At 42.3% G+C, this 25,663-nt stretch overlaps 2 protein-coding genes across 3 annotated transcripts in view; both read left to right on the plus strand.

Moving 5' to 3' along the window:
- Positions 1-394: 394 nt before the first annotated feature.
- On the plus strand, positions 395-15,721 carry LOC106573621 (uncharacterized). Of its 2 annotated transcripts, none has more exons than XM_014148834.3 (4): positions 395-634; positions 2,153-2,376; positions 12,251-12,376; positions 13,972-15,721. In XM_014148834.3, the coding sequence occupies exons 2-4, from the start codon at positions 2,250-2,252 to the stop codon at positions 14,925-14,927; spliced, it is 1,209 nt and encodes a 402-aa protein (XP_014004309.2). In that variant the 5' UTR covers positions 395-634; positions 2,153-2,249; the 3' UTR covers positions 14,928-15,721. The 2 variants fall into 2 exon arrangements, with proteins under 2 accessions (XP_014004309.2, XP_014004310.2); XM_014148835.3 differs by having other exon boundaries at positions 395-608.
- A 6,548-nt stretch (positions 15,722-22,269) lies between these two features.
- LOC106573620 (low-density lipoprotein receptor-related protein 5) overlaps positions 22,270-25,663 on the plus strand; it is an 83,709-nt gene continuing 80,315 nt past the window's right edge. The window contains exon 1 of the mRNA XM_014148833.3: positions 22,270-22,497. Coding sequence (XP_014004308.3) covers positions 22,413-22,497 — 85 coding nt within the window. The 5' untranslated portion in view covers positions 22,270-22,412. The remainder of the gene's footprint in view (positions 22,498-25,663) is intronic.

Here is a 25,663-nt window from a genome sequence, read left to right on the forward strand (position 1 = left end):
GTGGATTTTGAAAATAAAATCTACACTTAAGCTGTGTCAATTTGTTTGTCTTACATGCCATTTAAAAACTATGCAGATATTGGAGTAAACCAACAGTATTTTGGGTTAAGACAAGTAACTATGAGTAAGGCCAACATGATAAGCTTGCAAGCTGAGTTTGAATAAGACATCTGATTAACACTTTGCATTTATAATGGTTGGTTTTTCTATATCTAATAAATAATCAAATTATTGACGGATCAATAGATCAAATAAATACGTCTCTCACCTGTCCCTGCAAGCCGGTCGGCATACGCGTCATCACACCTCGTCATCTGATTGGCTGTTTACAACGAACCGTAAACTGGCATACGCGTCATCACACTCCCTCATATGATTGGTCGAGTAGGCGGGCCTTCTGACTTTGTGATTGTGGTAACTAGTGATGACGACCCTTATGTAGTTGTTAGCTTAGCCAGCTAGCTACTTCAGTTAGCTTCACGTGTTGGAAAGTGGGATGTTTTTCTGATGTTGGTTGATATGAGATGACACCTCTTTGGTTTGTCTATAGACTGTCAACTGCTATGGTGTTGTCTAGCTACAAGAACAGAGACATAAGTTGACTGAAGGTGTGTATTGTTAGCCTCCTGCCTGGGTGAGTTGCATTTGGTGTTCAACTAACGTTAGCTATCTATCCAGCTAGGCGGCTAGCTAGTTAGCCGTCTCCCCTACCTAGCTACTACCAAATAATATTGAAGTGGGTATTGACTGTTGAGTGTCATTTGGTGCCAGAGATATTGGCTTATTTCTCTACAGTCTCTGTTTGGTACTACTAACAACTTGCTTGGATATACCTGTGCTGTGGTGGATGTGGTAGTAACTAGCGAAGTGAAAAACTAACTGTTGTCCAATTGGCTAATAAAGTAACTAGCTAACTAACGTTAACAATCTAGTGATGAACCTGCATTGCAACGCAGTGTTGGCTATTAGTTAGCGGCTAGCCAAATTACTGGGCTAGGGAGTGGTAAGTTCAAGTTCCTGTGTTAAAAAATAAAGATATCTATCTCGTGGAGTTGAATAAACTCAGCTAGGGAGAGGTCTGAAGACGGATGCTTGTATGTTTAGGAAAAAGTAATGCAGGTTTAGCTGTATTGACAAGCACCTGCGACGGTATGTGGTTAAAACCTTAGTGCCAAATGAATTCACAGTGGGTTAAACGTGTGTAATAAATAACTAACCAGAAGGCTCTGATGTTTTTCATACACATACTCTGTAAACTGGTCGTTTGTCCAGTTGTGGAGTGAAATGGAGCAAATCCATTGTTGAGCCCATCACATGATCTCCACGTTGGCATACATGTACAGTAGTGAACTGTGACAATTTGCTCAGCCCAATGCTGATTTATATTTAAGGTAGAGCCAACAGGAGTTCTGAAAAAGTGTTCTTGAGTTTGCCTTTTGTAAACTTGAGCATTGTCTACAAACAGTGAGTTTCCAAAAGAATGAACAGGACTCTGGAATTCAAAAATTGCTTTGAGGCCTACTCAGTTGAATATCTGACCTGTATACGTGGGATATTTATTGTATCACAATTATAGTGCCTCAACATAAAACCTGTACCTGAAGGCCAGAATAGTTAACAATAGTTGGTATTGCCCTGTACAATATCATCTTTTGTGCCTGGCTGCAAGCTTAACTTGCTCTCTGGTCTTCAGGCTAGCTAGATCTTAAAACTGTAACCTTATGTATAATTTGTGTAATAGTCCATACAATGATAATATATTGGACATACTACGGAAACCAATTGCGTGAGATTTTAGTTCCTCATTACCCGAGATTAATAAATTACGAAAGTCCCACCTTGCAGTTTCAGTGCAATCCATCTAGATGGTGCTCATGATTCAAACTTTGACTCTAAACTGCTCAGGTCCCGTTACTCAGGGCACACGCCTACAACAAAACATCGACTACGTTTTATTTTGCTCGACAGAAGTAAAAATGTACAAATTATTTTTATTCAAATGCGTCTTGAATAAACTGGAATTTACATGGTTATAATTCCAACTGCTGCTCTATTGAAAAAATACAATGAAATGCAAGTAAAAAAAAAAAAAAAGTCAAGTAGCCCTATATGAATTTTAAATAAGACTGTGTTCCATATCTGTGTCCTGTAGATGTTAGAGCTGTGATGGTGGTGTGTCCCCTGCCTTCATTGTGACTCCTGTCCACCACCTCCGTCTCCCTGCCCAGTGTGTGTGCCACCATTTCACCATGACCCTGCATCTTCTCCTGGTCCTGGGGCTCTTTTTGCTGCCTTGTCTGTCATCCCATGATATCAGCGTGTCTGGCGTTATAGCCTGCCAGAAAATGACAAATCAAACCCAATGCTTGGAAGCATGTAAGTTTTGAGTCAGTCTATAAATCAGGTGTTACTGCCATATTGCAGTGGGTTGTCACACTGAAAACGCACATAAAACTCAAATGATTTGACTGTGAATGTATAAAATAGCTTGTTGTACAATGTTGCCTACATACACCCTGTTTACAGAAGTTAATTAAGTAATTTTTGATACGTTGTCTTTCTACTTCTTGTGGAAATGGTAGTCGCTCATAAGGTGTCTAAAAGCTCATTTAGAAGATAAGCTAAGCTGTATGCTACCTAGAGTTGCATCCAAATATATTGGCACCCATGCAGTTTTCATAAATTATTCCCCATATATTTTAAAATAGACAATGTTTTTAATACATTGCTCACCATACCCTGTTATTGGATTTTCAGCATTGCGGAACCAATTTTATATTTGTAAACGTAAGTTAATTTAGAAAATAACGACAAATGGCATGAAAAATATTATTGGCACCCCGGAGCTAGTACTTGGTTGCATAGCTTTTGGCTAAGAACTGCCAACAAATTATTTTTGTAGCCATTAATGGTAACGTTTACATGCACACTAATAATTTGATTTTAAACTGATTGTCATTTTTGCAAGGTTACGAAGATGGGGGGGGGAAGCTGTTCTTGAAATATTCTTGATTTGTTCAAGAGAGAGATCAGGGTCCAGTGTAACGCGGAGTTCCTTCAGTTTTATTTTAGACAACTGTACAAGCATCAAGATTCACTTTCAGATCTGACAGAAGATCACTTTGTTTCTTGGGACCTAGAACTAGCATCTCTGTTTTGTCCAAGTTGAAAAGTAAAACATTTGCTGCCATCCACTTCCTTATGTCTGAAACACAGGCTTTCAAGGTAGGCAATTTTGGGGCTTCACCATGTTTCATCGAAATGTACAGCTTTCTGTCGTCCACATAGCAGTGAAAGTTGTTATTGTGTTTGAATGACATCACCAAGAGGTAGAATATATAGTGAAAACAATAGTCCTAAAACGGAACCTTGAGGAACAGTGAAACTTGTCAGAGGACAAACCATCCGCAGAGACAAACTGATATCTTTCTGATAGATAAGATCCTAACCAGGCAAGAACTTGTCCGTGTAGACCAATTAGGGTTTTTAATCTCTCCAAAAGAATGTGGTGATCGATGGTGTCAAAAGCAGCACTAAGGTCTAGGAGCACGAGGACCAATGCAGAGCCTTGGTCTGACGCCATTAAAAGGTAATTTACCAGCTTCATGAGTGCAGTCTCAGCGCTATAATAAAAAAACATACTGAATCATTTCGTATACATTATTTGTCTTCAGGAATGCAGTGAGTTGCTGCGCAACAGCATACTCAAGACAACTGAGCTTTGGAGAAATACGCAGATTCAAAGTGGAGTCCGTAATTTGCTTTCTAATAATCATGATCTTTTCATCGAAGTTCATGAATTTATCATTGCTATGAAAGCTAACCTCTTGTTGAATGTTTTTTAGTTAGCTTTGTGACAGTATCAAAAATAAATGTTGAATTTTCTTATTCTCCTCAATTAAGTTGAGAAAATAGGATGATTGAGCAGCAGTCAGGGCTCTTTGATATTGCACAGTACTGTCTTTCCAAGCTAGTCAGAAGACTTCCAGTTTGGTGGAGCACCATTTCTGTTCCAATTTTCTGGAAGCTTGCTTCAGGGCTCGGGTATTTTCTGTATGCCAGGGAGCTAGTTTCTTGTGACAAATGTTTTTTTGTTTGCATCTAGGGTATTACGCAAGGTTAAATTAAGATCCTCAGGTAGGTGGTTAACCGATTTTTGTACTCCGACATCCCTGGGTAGGTGGAGGGGGTCTGGAAGGGCATCTAGGAATCTTTGGGTTGTCCAATTAATTTATAGCACAGCTTTTGATCCTTGGTTGGGGTCAGAGCAGATTATTTCTTGCGATTGCAAATGTGGTGGTCCGATAATCTAGGATTATGAGGAAAAACGTTTAGATCCACAATATTTATTCCACGGGACAAAACTAGATCCAGGGTATGACTCTGGCAATGAGTAAGTCCGGAGACATGTTGGACAAAACCCACTTAGGCGATGATGACTCCGAAAGCCTTTTGGAGTGGGTCTGTGGACTTTTCCATGTGAATATTAGAGTCACCAAAAATGTGAATACTACCTGACATAACTACAAGGTCTGAAAGGAATTTGGGGAACTCTGCGAGGAATGCTGTCTACTGCCCAGGAGGCCTGTAAACAGTAGCTATAAAAAGTGATTGTCGGCTGCATAGATTTCATGACTAGAAGCTCAAAAGACAAACGCGGTCAATTTTTGTATTTGTTTTTAATTTAAATTTGCTGGCATAAATGTTAGCAACACCTCTGCCTTTGCGGGATGTTTGGGGGATATGGTCACTAGTGTAACCAGGAGGAGAGGCCTCATTTAACACAGTAAATTCATCAGGCTTGAGCCATGTTTCAGTCAGGCCAATCATATCAATATTATGATCAGTGATTAGTTAATTGACTATAACTGCCTTGGAAGTGAGGGATCTAAAATTAAGTAACCCTATTTTGAGATGTGAAATATCACAATCTCTTTCTATAATGACAGGAATGGATGATGTTTTTAGTCCAGTGAGATTGCTAAAGCGAACACCGCCATGTTTTGTTTTGCTCAGACACGGTCTCAATGGGGATAGCTGAGCTGACTACACTGACTGTGCTAGTGGCTGGCTCCACTAACCTGGCAGGCTGACTATCTCATTGGGGAGTTAGAGCCCTGTCTCTAAAGTATGTTCATAGATAAGATGAGAGCACCCCTCCAGAGAGGATGGAGTCCGTCACTCCTCAGCAGGCCAGGCTTGCTCCTGTTTGTAGGTGAGTCCCAGAAAGAGGACCAATTATCTACAAATTCTTATCTTTTGGGAGTGGAAGAAAAAAATGTTTCAACCAGCGATTGAGTTGTGAGACTCTGCTGTAGAGCCCATCACTCCCCCTAACTGGGAGGGGGCCAGAGACAATTACTTGATGCAACACATCTAAAAATGCATGCATTGTCTAACATAATGTCCTAGGAGTGTCATCTGATGGAGATTGTAAAAGGTTAGTGCATCATTTTAGCTGGTTTTATGGTTTTGGTGACCCTGTCTTTGAATTGACAAAACATTACACACAACTCTTGTAAATGTACTGTCCTAACATACTCTAAATTTATGCTTTCGCCGTAAAACCTTTTTGAAATCGTAAAACGTGGTTAGATTAAGGAGATGTTTATCTTTCAAAGGGTGTAAAATAGTTGTATGTTTGAAAAATTTGAATTTTGACATTTATTTGGATTCAAATTTGCCGCTCTTGAAATGCACCTGCTGTTGATGGAGTGCACCACGGGTGGGACGCTTGCGTCCCACCTAGCCCATAGAGGTTAAGCGAGGAAAGGAAAAAAAAGACGTTGATAAATGTATTTAAAAGTAAAAAAACGAAAAGTTCGGAAGATAGCATTTTGGTACATCCAGGTTGTATCACAACCGGCCGTGATTGGGAGTCCCATAGGGTAGCGCACAATTGGCCCAGTTTTGGCCGGTGTAGGCCGTCATTGTAAATAAGAATTTGTACTTAACTGACTTGCCTAGTTAAAAAAAAAATTATAAAACATCAGAAGCACATTCATTTCCAGTGGACTGGTGCGTTTGCCTTGCAGTATTGCGTTCTGTGTGGTGCGTATGTTGGCTTTATGAAACGTATGCATCAAATTCAATGCATGGACAACTTGACAGAAATGGCAGCAGAAGGTAAATGTTCAACTTTTTTGTTGCACACATATCCAGATAATGCTGCGGTCCATTTTGCGCGAAGACACTGCAGGTGTGATCGAGGCATTATGTGCGAGTGAAGTCGGCTACGCATGCCTCTACCTAATGTCAATATGCCTTGTCTGTTGCTGTTTTGGTTAGTGATTATTGCCTTATTTCACTGTAGAGCCTCTAGCCCTGCTCAATACGCCTTAGCTAACCCTTTAGTTCCACCTCCCACACATGCGGTGACCTCACTTGGTTTAAATGATGTTTCTAGAGACTATCTCTCTCATCGTTACTCAATGCGTAGGTTTACCTCCACTGTATTCACATCCTACCATACCTTTTATCTGTACATTATACCTTGAATCTGTTCTACCATGCCCAGAAACCTGCTCCTTTTACTCTGTTCCGAACGTACTAGACGACCAGTTCTTATAGCCTTTAGCCATACTCTTACCCTGCTCCTTCTATGTTCCTTTGGTGATGTAGAGATTAATCCAGGCCCTGCAGTGCCTAGCTCCACTCCCATTCCCCAGGTGCTCTCATTTGTTGACTTCTGTAACCGTAAAAGCCTTGGTTTCATGCATGTTAACATTAGAAGCCTCCTCCCTAAGTTTGTTTTATTCACTGCTTTAGCACAGTCTACCAACCCGGATGTCCAAGCCGTGTCTGAATCCTGGCTTACGAAGACCACCAAAAAAACTGAAATTTCCATCCCTAACTATAACATTTTCAGACAAGATAGAACTCCCAAAGGGGCTGGAATTGCAGTCTACTGCAGAGATGGCCTGCAGAGTTCTCTCTTACTATCCAGGTCTGTGCCCAAACAATTTGAGCTTCTACTTTTAAAAATCCACCTTCCCAGAAACAGGTCTCTCACCTTTGCCGCTTGCTATAGACCACTTTGTGCCCTGGACACCATATGTGAATTGATTGCCGCCCCATCTATCTTCAGAGCTCTGTTAAGTGACCTAAACTGGGACATGCTTAACACCCTGGCCATCCTACAATCTAAGCTTGATGTCTTCAATCTCACACAAATTATCAATTAACCTACCAGGTACAACCCCAAATCCATAATCACAGGCACCCTCAAAGCTTTCAACCTGCCCTCTAAATACCAACCTGCCCTCTAAATACACCTCTGCTGTCTTCAACCAGGATCTCAGCGATCACTGCCTCATTGCCTGTATCCATAATGGGTCTGCGGTCAAACGACCACCCCTCATCACTGTCAAACGCTCCCTAAAACACTTCAGCGAGCAGGCCTTTCTAATTGACCTGGCCCGGGTATCCTGGAAGGAAATTGACCTCATTCCGTCAGTAGAGGATTCCTGGTTATTCTTTAAAAGTGCTTTCCTCACCATCTTAAACAAGCAGGTCCCATTCAAAAAATGTTGAACCAGGAACAGATATAGCCCTTGGTTCACTCCAGACCTGATAGCCCTTGACCAGCACAAAAACGTCCTGTGGCGTATTGCGTTAGCATCGAATAGCCCCCGCGATATGCAACTTTTCAGGGAAGTTAGGAACCAATATACACAGGCAGTTAGGAAAGCAAAGGCTTGCTTTTTCAAACAGAAATTTGGCCTCCTGTAGCACAAACTCCAAAAAGTTCTGGGACACTGTAATGTCCATGGAGTATAAGAGCACCTCCTCCCAACTGCACTGAGGCTAGGAAACACTGTCACCACCAATAAATCCACGATAATTCAGAATGTTAATAAGCATTTTTCTACGGCTGGCCATGCTTTCCACCTGGCTACCCCTACCCCGGTCAACAGCCCTGCACCCCCTACAGCAACTTGCCCTAGCCTCCCCCATTTCTCCTTCACCCAAATCCAGATAGCTGATGTTCTGAAAGAGCTGCAAAATCTGGACCCCTACAAATCAGCCGGGCTAGACAATCTGGACCCTCTCTTTCTAAAATTATCCGCCTGAAATTGTTGCAGCCCCTAATACTAGCCTGTTCAACCTCTTTCGTATCGTCTGAGATCCCCAAAGATCGGAAAGCTGCCGCGGTCATCCCCCTCTTCAAAGGGGTGACACTCTAGACCCAAACTGCTACAGACCTATATCTATCCTATCCTACCCTGCCTTTCTAAGGTCTTCGAAAGCCAAGTTAACAAACAGATCACCGACCATTTCGAATCCCACCGTACCTTCTCCGCTATGCAATCTGGTTTCCGAGCTGGTCATGGGTGCAACTCAGCCACGCTCAAGGTCCTAAATGATACCATAACCGCCATCGATAAGAGACAATACTGTGCAGCTGTATTCATCGACCTGGCCAAGGCTTTTGACTCTGTCAATCACCACATTCTTATCGGCAGACTCAACATCCTTGGTTTCTCAAATGACTGCCTCGCCTACCTCTGGCAGTCTCTATGGGGGTGCCACAGGGTTCAATTCTCGGGTTGACTCTCTTCTCTGTATACATCAATGATGTCGCTCTTGCTGTTGGTGATTCTCTGATCCACCTCTACGCAGATGACACCGTTCTTTATACCTCTGGCCCTTCTTTGGACACTTAACTAACCTCCAGACGTGCTTCAATGCCATACAACTCTCCTTCCGTGGCCTCCAGCTGCTCTTAAATGCTAGCAAAACGAAATGCATGCTCTTCAACCGATCGCTGCCCACACCTGCCCGCCCTTCCAGCATCACTACTCTGGACGATTCTGACTTAGAATATGTGGACAACTACAAATACCTAGGTGTCTGGTTAGACTGTAAACTCTCCTTCCAGACTCACATTAAGCATCTCCAATCCAAAATAAAATCTAGAATCAGATTCCTATTTCACAACAAGGCAACCTTCACTCATGCTGTCAAACATACCCTCGTAAAACTGACTATCCTACCGATCCTTGACTTCGGCGATGTCATTTAGAATATAGCCTCCAATACTCTACTCAGCAAATTGGATGTAGTCTATCACAGTGCCAACTGTTTTGTCACCAAAGCCTTATATACTACCCACCACTGCGACCTGTATGCTCTCGCTGGCTGGCCCTCGCTTCATATTCGTCGCCAAACACACTGGCTCCAGGTCATCTTTAAGTCTTTGCTAGGTAAAGCCCCACCTTATCTCAGCTCACTGGTCACCATAGCAGCACCCACCCTTAGCATGCGCTCCAGCAGGTATATTTCACTGGTCACACCCAAAGCCAATTCCTTCCAGTTCTCTGCTGCCAATGACTGGAACGAACTGCAAAAATCACTGAAGCTGGAGACTCATATCTCCCTTACTAACATTAAGCGTCAGCTGTTAGAGCAGCTCACAGATCACTGCTCCTGTACATAGCCCATCTGTAAATAGCCCATCCAACTACCTCATCCCTGGACTGTTATTTATTTTGCTCCTTTGCACCCCAGTATCTCTACTTGCACATTAATCTTCTGCACATGTCACTCCAGTGTTTAATTGCTATATTGTAATTATTTCGCCACTATGGCCTATTTATTGCCTTACCTCCCTTATCCTACCTCATTTGCACACACTGTATATATACTTTTTCTACTGTATTATTGACTATGTTTGTTTATGTTCGCAGTTGTAAAAAAAAAAAAAAAAATCACAGCGTCATTGCGCAAAATGGTACGCAGCATCATTTGGATAAGTGTACAACTAAAGTTAAACATTCACCTTATACTACCAATTCTGTCAAGCCGTGTGCGTATACAGTTTGATGCATACTTTCGATAAATCCGACGTATGCACAACACAGAACGTACTGCAACTGCCTCTGCAACACAAACGCAGCAGTCCATTGGAAATGAATGTACTTCTGATGTACGAAAATGACACTGTCGGTGTGATCAAGGCATAAATTCAGGAAAAACTGAAAGTATGCATCTTAGAAATAGTTTTCACATTCTAACTTTGTCGGAACTCAGAATAAAATAGTCTTCGCAAAAATAACATGGTCACTGTGGTAGATTGTATTGTGATAGGTGATTTTCTGCATTTATCAAAAGTCCCATCAAGTAGCCTGATTTCAAATGTGACTGTGTAAACAGGATTATTAGGGGTTATAATACATTTGTGCCAGTAATTTTGTCCATGCCATTTGTCTTCATTTTCTCAATTTAAACTTAAGGTTACTAAAATAACATTTGTTATGCAATGTTGAAAATCCTATTTTTATTTTTTTTTAAATTTAAAACTTATTCTAGAAAAAAATAGGGAATTGTTTGTTCAATAAAAGTGCAGGGTGCCAATGTATTTGGCCGCAACTGTACCTACCTACCTCTAAAAGCTTACCTCTTGGATGAAGTAGGAACACGACTGATATGGGAATAGTCTGTGGAATATCGTCTTTGTTAAAAGCAAAGCCATGTTTTTTTTTTTTTTTTTCAAATCACATCTCTGCTGAAGGACATATAATTTCAAAGAAGCCATGTGTTTCAGATTTAAGATGAAAGGGATGCTTAGGCCTTGCTGTGTTTATGTGCCTGGCCCTGCTTTGGTGAGTCTTTGTCATGACATGTTCTTTAATTAAATCTTACAATACTTTTGCCGCACACGCTGCACCACCTGAGTGGTCGGATGCATGCAGCAAGTACATAGATATACCCCAGGCAGTTTTTATCTTCTTGGGAGGAGTTAGTTGTAAATGGCCCAGCCCTCTTCCAGTTCCACCACATGATCCACTCTAAACAAGCGACAGCTTTTCTGAGAGGCATACGATGCAATGTGGGTTGAGAGTAGTAGGGCATGAAAACAAGGTTGCTATTACCATCTGGAAGCATGTAATGTGTGGTATGACAGAGAGCTATAAATACATAATCATTCAGCATTCCAGCTTAGACCTGTATGTTTGGTACACGTCAAGCCCCTAGCATAGGGTGACCCCTAGTAATTTAAGAGGGAGGGGAGTGAGGGGCCCTCTGCAACTTTGATTTTCAAACCCACTGATCCTGCTTTCCCCCAACTCCCAAACCTCCACTCTTTTCCCGTCCCGTTTGGAACAGCTGCAGAATAATTTAAAACACAGTGTCTGGCCTTCCAATTAGTTTGCCATCACTGACCAGGAATGGCTCTCTAGGCCATTTCACCTGAAGTTTTTAACCACAAAGGACTTATGATACCTCAGTGCCTAGTAGCAGCTCTAAAATAAGGCAGGGAGGAGAGTGACTTGAGGTCACACAACTAGCTCTGCTATCTCTCACACTGACTCCCTAACGGGGCTAGCTCCTCTCCTTCGGTACAGGCCCAAGGCTGCCTCTGGTCTGAAGATTTCCCCCACCTGTTGTCCTCATCAGTAGGTCTGCGCTGCAGTGGGAAAAAAGCCACCAGGTGGGCACTGCCAGATGGTAAGGCTGAGGTGTACTGGAGCTACCTCTTCAGTCACACACAAAGTTTGGCAGGGATCAAAGGAGGCGTAAACAGGCCTGTTTTTCTCCCATCTGTTTCTGTAATGGATCCCAGGTCTCCTGAAAAAGCCCTGACACTGGTTGCTGAGAGGAATTAAATAAAATAAGAGTTGCACAAAAAAATAGAGTAAAAATAACCATAGTCCTGTGGTGAAAATGTAAGCAATTCCTAGGGCTTTTTTTTATGAGGATGGAAGATGTTTGGATAAGTCGTTGACAGCTATATTTTTGTATAAAAATTTTTTTTGAATAATTTAACATTTTATTTAACTAGGCAAGTCAGTTAAGAACAAATTCTTATTTACAATGACGGCCAAACCCGGACGACGCTAGGCCAATTGTGCGCTGCCCTACGGGACTCCCAATCACAGCCGGTTGTGATACAGCCTGGAAAAGAACCAGGGTGTCTGTAGTGACGCCTCAAGCACTGATATGCAGTGCCTTAGACCGCTGCGCCACTCTGGAGCCCAAAGGTGATGAGGTAACATATTGATGTTGCCTGCATAACAAATGCTTTTGGTTCATGCTGTTTTTCAGTCTGAATTGATTTGATATATGCCAGGACAATTTACTGAATTCATTTCAGACATACAGAATGTCATGGTGCCAGGAATCTTGCTCACAATGAAGCATAGAGGGGTACAATTTATTTTGAGCAATTACTTATTTGGCGATGGTTTAATATAAGATTTTGACTGCATGCAAGAGTTTCTTTTCATTTGTTGTGTTCATTCCACAGGCTTACAGTATGCGACCTGTGATCATCCTGTCTTTTGGAAAGAGAACTACACCTGCTTTTTCTTGAAGTGTCCCAATGGCACCAACTGCAATGATATCTCCGTCGATGACCTGATAAGGTTACAAGGTATACAAATGCTGCAATATATAAACACAGTTGGTGAAGAATGTTTAAATATGATGCATGTGTACTCATTGTTAGAAATGTTCAGAATATAACTTCTTATTACCATCAATATAAATATTATTACACTGAACAAAAATATAAATGCAACATGTAAAGTACTGGATTCATGAGCTGAAATAAAAGATCCCAGAAATGTTCCATATGCACAAAAAGCTTTCTCTCATTTTGTGCACAAATTTGTTTCATCCCTGTTAGTGAGCATTTCTCCTTTACCAAGATAATCCATCAACCTGACAGGTATGGCATATCAAGAAGCTGATTAAACGGCATGATCATTACACAGGTGCACCTTGTGCTGGGGACAATAAAAGGCCACTCTAAAATGTGCAGTTTTGTCACACAACACACTGCCACAGATGTCTCGAGTTTTGAGGGATCGTGCAATTGGCATGCTGACTGTAGGAATGTCCACCAGAGCTGTTGCCAGAGAACTGAATGTTAATTTCTCTACCATAAATCGTTTGAGATTTTGGCAGTATGTCCAACCGGCCTCACAACCACAGACCAAGTGTAACCATGCCAGCCCAGGACCTCCACATCCGGATTCTTCACCTGCGGGATCGCCTGAGACCAGCCACCCAGACAACTGATGAAACTGGGTTTGCACAACCAAAGAATTTCTGCACTAATTGTCAAAAACCATATCGGGTAAGCTCATCTGCGTGCTCGTCGTCCTCACCAGGGTCTTGACCTGATTGCAGTTCGGAATCGTAGCCGACTTTAGTGGGCAAATGCTCACTTTCGATGGCCACTGGCATGCTGGAGAAGTGTGCACTTCACGGATGAATCCCGGCTTCAACTGTACCAGGCAAGTGTTTTTGTTTTTTTTCAGATTTTTTGTTCTTTTTTTTCTGGATTTTAGTGATGGAAATTTGTATGCACAGAGACACTGTGAATGAGATACTGAGGCCCATTGTCGTGCCATTCATCCGCCGCCATAACCTCATGTTTCAGCATGATAATGCACGGCCCCATGTCGCAATGAACTGTACACAATTCCTGGAAGCTGAAAATGTCCCAGTTCTTCCATGGCCTTCATACTCACCAGACATGTAACCCATTGAGCATGTTTGGGATGTTCTAGATCGACGTGTACGACAGTGTTCCAGTTCACGCCAATATCCAGCAACTTAACACAGCCATTGAAGAGGAGTGGGATAACATTCCACAGGCTACAATCAACAGCCTGATCAACTCTGCCCATGAGACAAATGGTGGTCACACCAGATGCTGACTGGTTTTCTGATCCATGCCCCTGCCATTTTTAAGGTCTCTGTGACCAACAGATGCATATCTCTATTCCCAGTCATGTGAAATCCATAGATTATGGCCTAAATTAATTTATTTCAATTGACCGATTTCCTTTTATGAACTTTAACTCTGTAAAATCTTAAATTGTTGCGTGTTATTTTTGTTCAGTGTAATTGATAAATCTAGTAACGTTATCTTTTGGTTTGTAAATTAACAATACATTTTGTGATTGTAATGCGTATCATTTACATTTGTCAGACTTTAAAATCAGTTTTTCCCCCCAGATAAAAACATCAGTGGTCTTAAATGTGACGCTGGACCTACCACTGAGTCTTCAAGTTCCAGTTCCATAACTTCATCAGAAATCTATCTCAACCCCACTGCTCCTGAATTGACAGCCAGCAATAATGCCAATCAAATTACAGACACCTCTACCCTCAATGAAACTGACTCTACCTTGTATTTTCGTAAGGATGATGGGCAGGCCCCCATCTCCACTGCATTTATGACCATGACTGCAGCACCCATGCCAGCCACTAAGAATGACACCTTCATTCTCAGTAAAACTGTTAGCAATGCCTCCAGAGGAACTACAATACCTGACATACCCCATAAGTCAACCGTTCAAACCTCAGAGACAACCACTTCAGTAAAGCAGGAACCTAGAACTACAACGACGCCCTCAGCCCTGACCTCTCCACCAGCCAATCCACAGATGTCGACAACAGCATTATCAACAACAAATACCACTATCACCACTGTAGTACCAATAACAGCAATGCTGTTAACTATCGCCACCACAACACACCCAACTACCACCACAACACACCCAACTACCACCACAACAATACCACCACCAACTATTCCAAACATAACCACCCCTACCACCATAGACTCATCTACAGTTGAGAAGAATCCATCACCAACCAGTCCGGAGGTCCCCAGCTCTCAAGCTACCTCCAGAAACGCCATAGTCCCTTCGACCTTCACTGTTGAGGTCAGCACCAAAAGGCTTGACGGAGATACCAACAGAGCCATTATAGACGTTGTTGCCGGGGGGCCTCTGACACGCCAGTTGGTGGACACAAGTACCCTATTGGCTGTCCTGTTGTTTGGCCTCGTCTTCTTCCTGGTTACGGTTGTCCTCTTCCTCACACAGGCCTATGAGAGCTACAGGACGAAAGACTACACCCAGGTGGACTATCTCATCAATGGAATGTATTCTGATTCAGGGGTTTGAAAGTGACAGTTGAGTGTTTGTTTTTCTAATTTCTTTATTGGAACAGGATTAATAACTTGTGAGTTAACAGATTGCCAATTTTGCACCAGCCTTTGCTGTAGTATTGTATAACTTTTCTGTCTTAATGGTACTCCAGCCAATTTCATAGATTTTTTTTTCAACTACTGTATGTATAAATTGCTCCAGGCCTGCTGTGGTTTTATTTAGGCCTTAACCTCTTACGAAGGGCCAAGAAATGCACCTCTTGCTCATCAGGCCAAGGGCCAAAGTATCGCAACAGTGGTTTGTTATATCCTATATTTCTATGTCTTACATTTCTACAGAGATGCTTCCAGCCCCAACCCATAGGACTAAAGACCATAGATGGTTAAGTACTGTTTTTTTGTCATTTGGATTGCTGTGGGAAAGCGGGTGAAAAAGTTTATTTGTCCGGTGTTTATTATTTCGTTTGTATCCATTGCTTTGTGTATGTATGTCATTTTCATGCCTTTTTTTTCTTCATGACTAGCTTATTTCCTTTGTTTACCATTCCTCTTCTTGGATTAAGATTGAATGCCAAATTGATCGCTGTAGCACTGAAGCACATTAACATTGAAGCCAAGGGAATTGTCTAGCCATTATGAAGGAGGAGGAACAGTTTGTATGATGACCAAAAGAGACTTTCAAAGGCAGAGGAACTTCTGTCAAGGGTGGAAATGGGTATGAAGGCCTGTTATGTGCCAATTTTTTTAAATCTTACTAATGCATTGTTAAATATGGTATTTGCAATAAAGGGGGAAAAAGTAAGAATAAAATACATTTTCCTTTCATATTTCACAAAATAAAGTTTGAAAAAATGGCAGTAGGGGTAAATCAGCACTTTAGCAAGATGCATTAGTAGTCTGCTAGTCTTTCAACTGTTGTAAGACTTAAAATTTCTGCAGGCCTGTGAATAGTATATGCTGTGTTTCCCAGGCAGGGAGAGATATTGATGTTGTTTATTACAAGGGCATAGCAATCAGTCTGGGTGTAATCAAGGTGGTCCACATAAATATCCCACATCTGTAGCCCAGTAATTGCTTCCTGGGAATGTGATGCACATGTCATGTCTGTTGAGAAGGTTTGAAGGTGTGGACTAGGAATTAATTGACAGAAGGAAATAATGAGAGCAGGGAGGTGGTCCGACACCTTAACAATGCACTCACCAGTGAAGCATTTATTTTTTGGGGGGAAACAAAAACTAAAATGGAAAAACATGGATTCCAATAGTAACATTTGGGAGAAAACAACTTTTGGTACCTCGAGGCAGGTTTTAAAGGGTTTTTCTCTGCTGAGTTTCTGCTTTGCTCTCTTCATTCCAGTGCTTTCTAAAAGTCCTTGTTCAGACATCTATTACCTTGGACTTTATCCCTGTTCCACACGCAGTTCTCTTGGGAACTTCCTGGTCCACACAGGCTCTAGTTTCCCATTTCCTGGAATAGTTAGCAATAAAATAAACAATTTTGCCCCTTGCCAAAGAACATTGCATTTAGTAAAAAAATAACTAACAATTGGTTGCTACAGTATTTGTCATTGACAATTTATCACCCCTCTGCAATTCCCCAATATATTGCTGCCAAGACCTGATATTCATTTTTTTTTCTACAATGTTACAGAATGTTGTATTTGCTCTGGTTGTGTGTGTGTTTGCTCCCATTATTGAGCTCTAACTGTCAGATCAGAGACAGCAGGAAATCACAGCCTCCAGGACATGTAATTTCAATATTATCTGCAATATGAATATCTGGTGAGAAGCAGATAGCAAGGGGGTTAGTGATAAGCTCACTGACATGATGCCTGTATAAGCCTTTTGTTTTGAGAGGGCCTGTTCCACATGGACTTTGTTACACTGTAGTGTGGATATTACTGAGAAAAACAATATTTATAAGCAACAAAGACCAATGATTTTTATTTTTTTGTGGATAAGGCCCAGTGGATCAAAGGGAATGCCGACGGCTATATGGTGCAGGTGACTATAAAGGCAGGTTTCATTATGGCATATTTATCTGGGCTGGGAATGGTTGCCTGCCTCACTCATACACGGAGGGACATCTGCTTCTACTTTTCCCCGTTTCGAGTTCATGCCAGTTGGAGAACCTTCGCATTCAACCCGAGGAGTGCTTTTTCTGCCAGGACCTATGGCTTAATCCTCAGTGTTTACAATGCCTGGTGTCTTGTGAAAGAATGAAGGGCAAATTGTATATCATAAAAGTACCTTTTCTGTTATTGTTATTGTATATTATAGAGAACATGAGAACATTGTTTAAAATGGCTTTTCTTTTTTCTTTTTTTTAGAACATCCTGCTGCTTCAGACACATTATCAAATCAGTAAATAGTCCGGGTGGCCATTTGACTAATTGTTCAGCAATCTTATGGCTTGGGGTTAGAAGCTGTTAAGGAGCCTTTTGGTCCTAAACTTGGTGCTCTGGTACCGCTTGTTGTGCAGTAGCATTTTTTTGGGTCTTCCTCTGACACGCCTAGTATATAGGTCCTGGATGTCAGGAAGCTTGGCCCCAGTGATGTATTGGGCCATATGCGCTACCCTCTGTAGCGCCTTACGGTCAGATGCCGAGCAGTTGCCATTCCAGGCGGTGATGCAACCAGTCCGGATGCTCTCGATGGTGCAGCTGTATAACTTTTTGTGGATCTGGGGACCCATGCCAAATCTTTTCAGTCTCCTGAGGGGGAAAAGGTGTGGTCGTGCCCTCTTCACGACTGTCTTGGTGTGTTTGGACCATGATAGTTTGTTGGTGATGTGGACACCAAAGAGTTTAACTCTCGACCTGCTCCACTTCAGCCCCGTTGATGTTAATGGGGGCCTATTTGGCCCTCCTTTTCCTATAGTCCACGATCAGCTCCTTTGTCTTGCTCACATTGAGGGAGAGGTTGTTGTCCTGGCAACACACTGCCAGATCTCTGACCTCCCTATAGTCGGTCTCATTGTTGTCGGTGATCTGGCCTACCACTGTTGTGTCGTCAGCAAACTTAATGATGGTGTTGGAGTTGTGTTTGGCCACGTAGTCGTTGGTGAACAGGGAGTACAGGAGAGGACTAGGCACGCACCCCTTGAGGGGCCCCAGTGTTGAGGATCAGCGTGGCAGATGTGTTGTTGCCTACCCTTACCACTTGGGGGCGGCCCATCAGGAAGTCCAGGATCCAGGTGCAGAGGGAGGTGTTTAGTCCCAGGGTCCTTAGCTTAGTGATGAGCATTGTGGGCACTATGGTGTTGAATGCGGAGCTGTAGTCATTTAACAGCATTCTCACACAGGTGTTCCTTTTGTCCAGGTGGGAAAGGGCAATGTGGAGTGCGATTGCGTGATCTGTTGGGGCAGTATGCGAATTGGAGTGGGTCTAGGGTTTCCGGCATGATGGTGTTGTGAGCCATGACCATCCTTTCAAAGCACTTCATGGCTACCGACGTGAATGCTACGGGTCAATAATCAATTAGGCAGGTTACCTTCGATTTCTTGGGCACAGAGACGATGGTGGTCTGTTTGAAACATGTTTATAGACTCGGTCAGGGAGAGATTGAAAATGTCAGTGAAGACATTATGGGCTAAGTGTAGTGTCAGCTAGGCAAATCAAAGTGCAACACTCATTTGGAGACTGATACTGTTAGGTATTATTTTTATTTATTTTATTTCACCTTTATTTAACCAGGTAGCCTAGGTGAGAACAAGCTCTCATTTACAACTGCGACCTGGCCAAGACAAAGCAAAGCAGTACAACACAGAGTTACACATGGAATAAACATACAGTCAATAACACAATAGAAAAAGTCTATATACAGTGTGTGCAAAAGAGGTAAGATAAGGGGGGTAAGGCAATAAATAGGCCATAGTGGTGAAATAATTACAATTTAGCAATTAAACACTGGAGTGATAGATGTGCAGAATAGGTGATGCTAAAAAATAAAGGGTTATGCATGCCAAATATCCTCTGGGTAGATGGAGTAAAGCCTACATGGCCATTTGTTGTAAGGAAGTGTACACCCCTATAGCCTACCCTTATTGAGAAGCGGATGTTAGTCTTCCGATAAATCATCCTGCACTGGACCAAAAAGGACTCAATGTGTCGCTTTGTTTTCACATCCTCTGTAGCCTACACAATAAATGTAAAGTCAAAATGATTCTCACTTTAAGTTTTGTGCTTTTAGGTTAAGAAGAAATCATTTCAATATTTACTACTTTATATAAATCAATATTTGACAGTATATCAATCTAGTTTGTGACAGAAGTATGTGGACACTTGCTCATCTAACATCTCATTCCAAGATCATGGGCATTATTATGGAGTTGGTCCCCCCCTTTGCTGCTATAACAGCCTCCACTCTTCTGGGAAGACTTTCCACTAGATGTTGGAATATTGCTGCTGGGAGTTGCTTCCATTCAGCCACAAGATCATTGGTGAGGTCAGGCATTGATGTTGGGCGATTAGGCCTGGCACGCAGGCGGCATTCTAATTCATCCCAAAGGTGCTCGTTGGAGTTGAGGTCAGGGCTCTGTGCAGTCAAGTTCTTCCACATTGATCTCAACAAATCATGTCTTTATGGACCTCACTTTGAGTACAGTGGAATTGTCATGCTGAAACAGGAAAGGGCCTTCCCACAAAGTTGGAAGCACAGAATCGTATAGAATGTCATTGTATGCTGTAGTGTTTATTTCCCTTCACTGGAACTAAGGGGCCTAGCCCAAACCATGAAAAACAGACCAACCCCAGACCATTATTCCTCCACCAAACTTGACAGTTGACACTATGCATTCGGGCCGGCAGCGTTCTCCTGGTATCCACCAAACCCAGATTTGTCCGTCGGACTACCAGATGAAGCATGATTCATCACTCCAGAGAACATGTTTCCACTGCTCCAGAGTCGGCTGCTCGTCCATGGAAACCCATTTCATGAAGCTCCCGGCGAACAGTTATTGTGCTGACATTGCTTCCACAGGCAGTTTGGAACTTGGAAGTGAGTGTTGCAACCAGACGATTTTTAAGCGCTGTGCGCTTCAGCACTCAGTCGTTTGTGTGGCTTACCACTTTGTGGCTGAGCCGTTGTTGCTCCTAGAGGTTTCCACTTCACAATAACAGCATTTACACTTGATCGGGGCAGCTATTGCAGGGCATACATTTGAAGAACCGACTTGTTCTAAAGGTGGCATTCTATGAAGGTGCTATGTTAAGTCACTGAGCTCTTCAGTAAGGCCATTTTACTGCCAATGTTTGTCTATGGCGATTGCATTGCTGTGTGCTCGATTTTATATACCTGTCAGCAACAGGTGTGGCTGAAATAGTCAAATCCACTAATTTGAAGGGGGGGGCACATACTTTTTTTAATATATATACACTGCTCAAAAAAATAAAGGGAACACTTAAACAACACAATGTAACTCCAAGTCAATCACACTTCTGTGAAATCAAACTGTCCACTTAGGAAGCAACACTGATTGACAATACATTTCACATGCTGTTGTGCAAATGGAATAGACAACAGGTGGAAATTATAGGCAATTAGCAAGACACCCCCAATAAAGGAGTGGTTCTGCAAGTGGGGACCACAGACCACTTCTCAGTTCCTATGCTTCCTGGCTGATGTTTTGGTCACTTTTGAATGCTGGCGGTGCTTTCACTCTAGTGGTAGCATGAGACGGAGTCTACAACCCACACAAGTGGCTCAGGTAGTGCAGCTCATCCAGGATGGCACATCAATGCGAGCTGTGGCAAGAAGGTTTGCTGTGTCTGTCAGCGTAGTGTCCAGAGCATGGAGACACTACCAGGAGACAGGCCAGTACATCAGGAGACGTGGAGGAGGCCGTAGGAGGGCAACAACCCAGCAGCAGGACCGCTACCTCCGCCTTTGTGCGAGGAGGAGCAGGAGAAGCACTGCCAGAGCCCTGCAAAATGACCTCCAGCAGGCCACAAATGTGCATGTGTCTGCTCAAACGGTCAGAAACAGACTCCATGAGGGTGGTATGAGGGCCCGACGTCCACTGGGGGGGTTGTGCTTTACAGCCCAACACCGTGCAGGACGTTTGGCATTTGCCAGAGAACACCAAGATTGGCAAATTCGCCACTGGCGCCCTGTACTCTTCACAGATGAAAGCAGGTTCACACTGAGCACGTGATCGACGTGACAGAGTCTGGAGACGCTGTGGAGAATGTTCTGCTGCCTGCAACATCCTCCAGCATGACCGGTTTGGCGGTGGGTCAGTTATGGTGTGAGGTGGCATTTCTTTGGGGGGCCGCACATGTGCTCGCCAGAGGTAGCGTGACTGCCATTAGGTACCAAGATGAGATCCTCAGACCCCTTGTGAGACCATATGCTGGTGCGGTTGGCCCTGGGTTCCTCCTAATGCAAGACAATGCTAGACCTCATGTGGCTGGAGTGTGTCAGCAGTTCCTGCGAGAGGAAGGCATTGATGCTATGGACTGGCCCGCCCGTTCCCCAGACCTCAATCCAATTGAGCACATCATGTCTCGCTCCATCCACCAATGCCACGTTGCACCACAGACTGTCCAGGAGTTGGCGGATGCTTTAGTCCAGGTCTGGGAGGAGATCCCTCAGGAGACCATCCGCCACCTCATCAGGAGCATGCCCAGGCGTTGTAGGGCGGTCATACAGGCACGTGGAGGCCACACACACTACTGAGCCTCATTTTGACTTGTTTTAATGACATTACATCAAAGTTGGATCAGCCTGTAGTGTGGTTTTCCACTTTCATTTTGAGTGTGACTCCAAATCCAGGCCTCCATGGGTTGATAAATTGGATTTCCATTGATTATTTTTGTGATTTTGTTGTCAGCACATTCAACTATGTAAAGATAAAAGTATTTAATAAGATTATTTCTTTCATTCAGATCTAGGATGTGTTGTTTAAGTGTTCCCTTTATTTTTTGAGCAGTATATATTTTATATTTATTGTACCTGTGAGATTTTTTTAATTTAACCTTTTATTTAACTAGGCAAGTCAGTTAAGAACAAATTCTTATTTACAATGATGGCCTACCCTGGTCCAACCCTAGCCCAGACGACGCCTGGCCAATTGTGAGCCGCCCTACGGGACTCCCAATCACGGCCGGTTTTGATACAGCCCGGAATCGAGCCAGGGTCTGTAGTGACGCTTCTAGCACTCGGGACCCTTATAGCCTTAAGGTATCCATTTTTTCTTAAAAAATATTTAGATGTAGCAATGCTTTGGAATTCAATGATTGTAAATGAATTTGTGACATTAGATATGTGCTTTATTTTAAAAGGTGCAACTATAATTTAAAAACTATAAAGTGAAACACCGCGGGCATGAAATAACCGTATGTCTAGTGACGTCGTCCTTTTTCTGCTGTCATTCCCGTATGTGCCTCCACGATGAGTACAGGCAAGCGGGAGTAGAGTTCCAACAAAAGTGTCGACCAAGACAGTCGCTCGGATTTTAACTTTATTTTGCACAAATAACCAGAAGAATGGAGTCGGAGTTATGGAATTAAAGCTACGAGCAATTGAAATGGACGTTTTTCTCGTGGAATTACTGTTTTATAGTAGCTTGCTCTCCGTAGGTAATGGTAAGTAGTGACTTTTATTGTTCGGACTTTGCTCCGAGATTAAAGTTTAAATTTTTTTTTAGAAAACACTGGGAAGCAATGTGGCTTTAGTTACGTGAATGTGTCTCGCTAGTGGTCTGTAGTTATAATAGCCATAATTCAGTTATCCATTTGTGTTTTACAGTTAAATTGGCATGTATTTTCATATACTTTATTTAAATATACGTTTGAGCCTTTTCTTTACAAGTTGGATACTCACTCCGTGGCAAGGCTATCGCAGGAGTTCACTCAAGTCTAAACTTTCACGCGTTTTCAATTGATCAGAAGAGTGAAACTTTTCAAAATATGAAATTTGACTTTATTTAGCCCAACTTTACTTCATTCTTTCGGGGTACAGCAAAAGTTCATTTTAGAGCCTATACTCCGAGGCCTCAATGCACCGCAATTGATCGCCGGTGTCGGGTGTCATAAGGGCACCCTTTCTGCTTGAAAGTGTGCAAGGTTTGTGGAAAGGAACGACGTTATTTCTCTGATTCTTTCCACACACTTTGTTTTGGAGTAGCAAAATATAGGCCTACAGAATGTCCCAATGAGATAGGTGAGACAGTCTTAATGTGCATGAATAGGCATACAAATGTACATTCTAGTTATTTTGTAAGATGTAAACCACTAACAAAATGCATAACAAACCTTTCACCAGTTACATTCCATATCTAATACAAGTCTACAAGTGGGACTAGGTCTATAGAGTTCCTGGTTATTTTGGTGCATCTTTTGTCTATTACACTGTTATAGGTCCCATACAAATATTGTATGCGCTAGTAGACAGCTGCTTCCAATAGGTTGACTATGGATGAGTTTACACTAGAGATGAATGGACTGTATGGATACAATTAGTTAATCTTTGATCAAATACCTAGGCTGGCTATGTCTAGGAATAAATAAAAAAAGTATTTCTGTATGCAGTGTACTTGCATGATTAGGCCTGCATATCAAGTGCAGTAGACAACAATTTCCAGAAGTTGAAATAGACAATCTTTTTCGGTTTTATGGCCATTCTTCTTTCAAGTTGAAAATGGCAGATTAGGACATCTCTTTAAAGCCCACAATGAATTTGTTGATCCATTTTCCTGGCATTGATTTGGGTGAATTATCATATCGAGTGTGTTATCATGAAATACTCTCTTTCGCCAACTCTGAATGAACTGTTTATTTAGTTTATTTAGTTACACCCATGTGTCACTGCTACGGTATAAGCCGTATGTATCAACCGGAGAGAAAATCTCTGTGTGTGACTTCGACAGAATTTAGGGAGGGGGTGAGCGGATGTAATGCACACTAACAGGCCAAAACACAAAACAAGTGTCATTAAACGCCAGTCAAGCCAAACACCCAGTGCTGTGTGTAGAGAGATGCTCTATATTGCCCTGTATAAATCACTGTTTATAAAAAAATAAGGCCATATATTTTATGTATGATTTAGAAAAGTTTTAAACACTCACATCTCACATTACACATCCCAGGTAAGATTCAGCCCTTAGATCACTTGAGTGTTCAACATTTTAAAAATAAGTTTCACCATGTTATGTACTTGTGTTGCTTTCTTGCGACTGCATATCATCATTAATCAATCCTTTCATACCTACGCTATTTATCCAATAGATCTGAGTTTTGGGTACTTTTAATATAAAGCATTGCAGTGTATGGAAAAATGTGCTTGCCTTGAGCTGTTGATGTTATTAAATTCCATGGGTGAAGAATGTATGCCTATGGATTAAATATTTTTCCTGTTTTTTTTCACTTTTGAAATACAATTATCTTGGGATTTAGCGAGGAAGTTTAGTGGGAGTCTACTCAGTAGTAGGCTGTCTTGATTTCCCCTGGTTCTCCCGCACTCCTTTCCACAACACCTTGGCCTACTCTTCCTCTGTCCTCAACCCCACACACCCAGACACTGCACAGCACTGATAAGGCTTTAGAGTCAGGGAACTGTTGGTCTTCCTTCCAACCAGAACAAAACAATACAAGAAAAGAAGAGTTAGGGAATCACTTCTCAAGCTGTGCACAGTGCTAGAGCAATGGAGGCTTTCTGCCTTTCCTTTCAGGACGCTCCTGAATACATCAATGATGTTGCTCTTGCTGCTGGTGATTCTCTTATCAATCCCAGAACAACAGCAAATGACCCTGTGAAGATGCTGGAGGAAACGGATACAAAAGTATCTATATCCACAGTAAAACGAGTCCTATATCAACATAACCGCTCAGCAAGAAAGAAGCCACTGCTCCAAAACCGCCATAAAAAAGCCAGACTGCGGTTTGCAAATAGGGACAAAGATAGTACTTTTTGGAGAAATGTTCTCTGGTCTGATGAAACAAATATAGAACTATTTGGCCATAAGGACCATCGTTATGTTTGGAGGAAAAATGGGGAGGCTTGCAAGCCCGAAGAACACCATCCCAACCATGAAGCATGGGGTGGCAGCATCATGTTGTGGGGGTGCTTTGCTGCAGGAGGGACTGGTGCGCTTCACAAAATAGATGGCATCATGAGGGAGGGAAATTATGTGGATATATTGAAGCAACATCTCAAGACATCAGTCAGGAAGTTAAAGCTTGGTCGCAAATGGGTCTTCCAAATGGACAATGACTCCAAGCATACATCCAAAGTTGTGGCAAAATGGCTTAAGGACAACAAAGTCAAGGTATTGGAGTGGCCATCACAAAGCCCTGACCTCAATCCCATAGAAAATGTGTGAGCAGAACTGAAAAAGTGTCTGTGAGCAAGGAGGCCTACAAACCTGACTCAGTTACACCAGCTCTGTCTGGAGGAATGGGCTAAAATTCACCCAACTTATTGTGGGAAGCTTGTGGAAGGCTACCTGAAACGTTTGACCCAAGTTAAACAATTTAAAGGCAATCCTACCAAATACTAATTGAGTGTATGTAAATTTATGACCCACTGGGAATGTGATGAAAGAAATAAAAGCTGAAATAAATCATTCTCTCGACTATTATTCTGACTAACTGACCTAAAACAGGGAATTTTTACTCAGATTAAATGTCAGGAATTGTGAAAAACTGAGTTTAAATGTATTTGGCTAAGGTGTATGTAAACTTATGACTTCAACTGTATATGTTTGGGCTTCTTGCAGTCAATTTGCAGTCTACAAATTATTTGTAGTTATGT

The sequence above is a fragment of the Salmo salar genome, chromosome 16 (assembly GCF_965601325.2).
Source record: "Salmo salar chromosome 16, fSalSal1, whole genome shotgun sequence".
Taxonomy (NCBI): Eukaryota; Metazoa; Chordata; class Actinopteri; order Salmoniformes; family Salmonidae; genus Salmo; species Salmo salar.

Excerpts from the sequence above, each read along its gene's own strand:
- LOC106573621 (XM_014148834.3), top strand. The coding sequence starts at position 2,250 with ATGACCCTGCATCTTCTCCTGGTCCTGGGGCTCTTTTTGCTGCCTTGT. Across the intron at positions 2,377-12,250 it reads AACCCAATGCTTGGAAGCAT|GCTTACAGTATGCGACCTGT; the intron begins GTAAGTTTTGAG and ends TTCATTCCACAG. Across the intron at positions 12,377-13,971 it reads TGACCTGATAAGGTTACAAG|ATAAAAACATCAGTGGTCTT; the intron begins GTATACAAATGC and ends TTTTCCCCCCAG.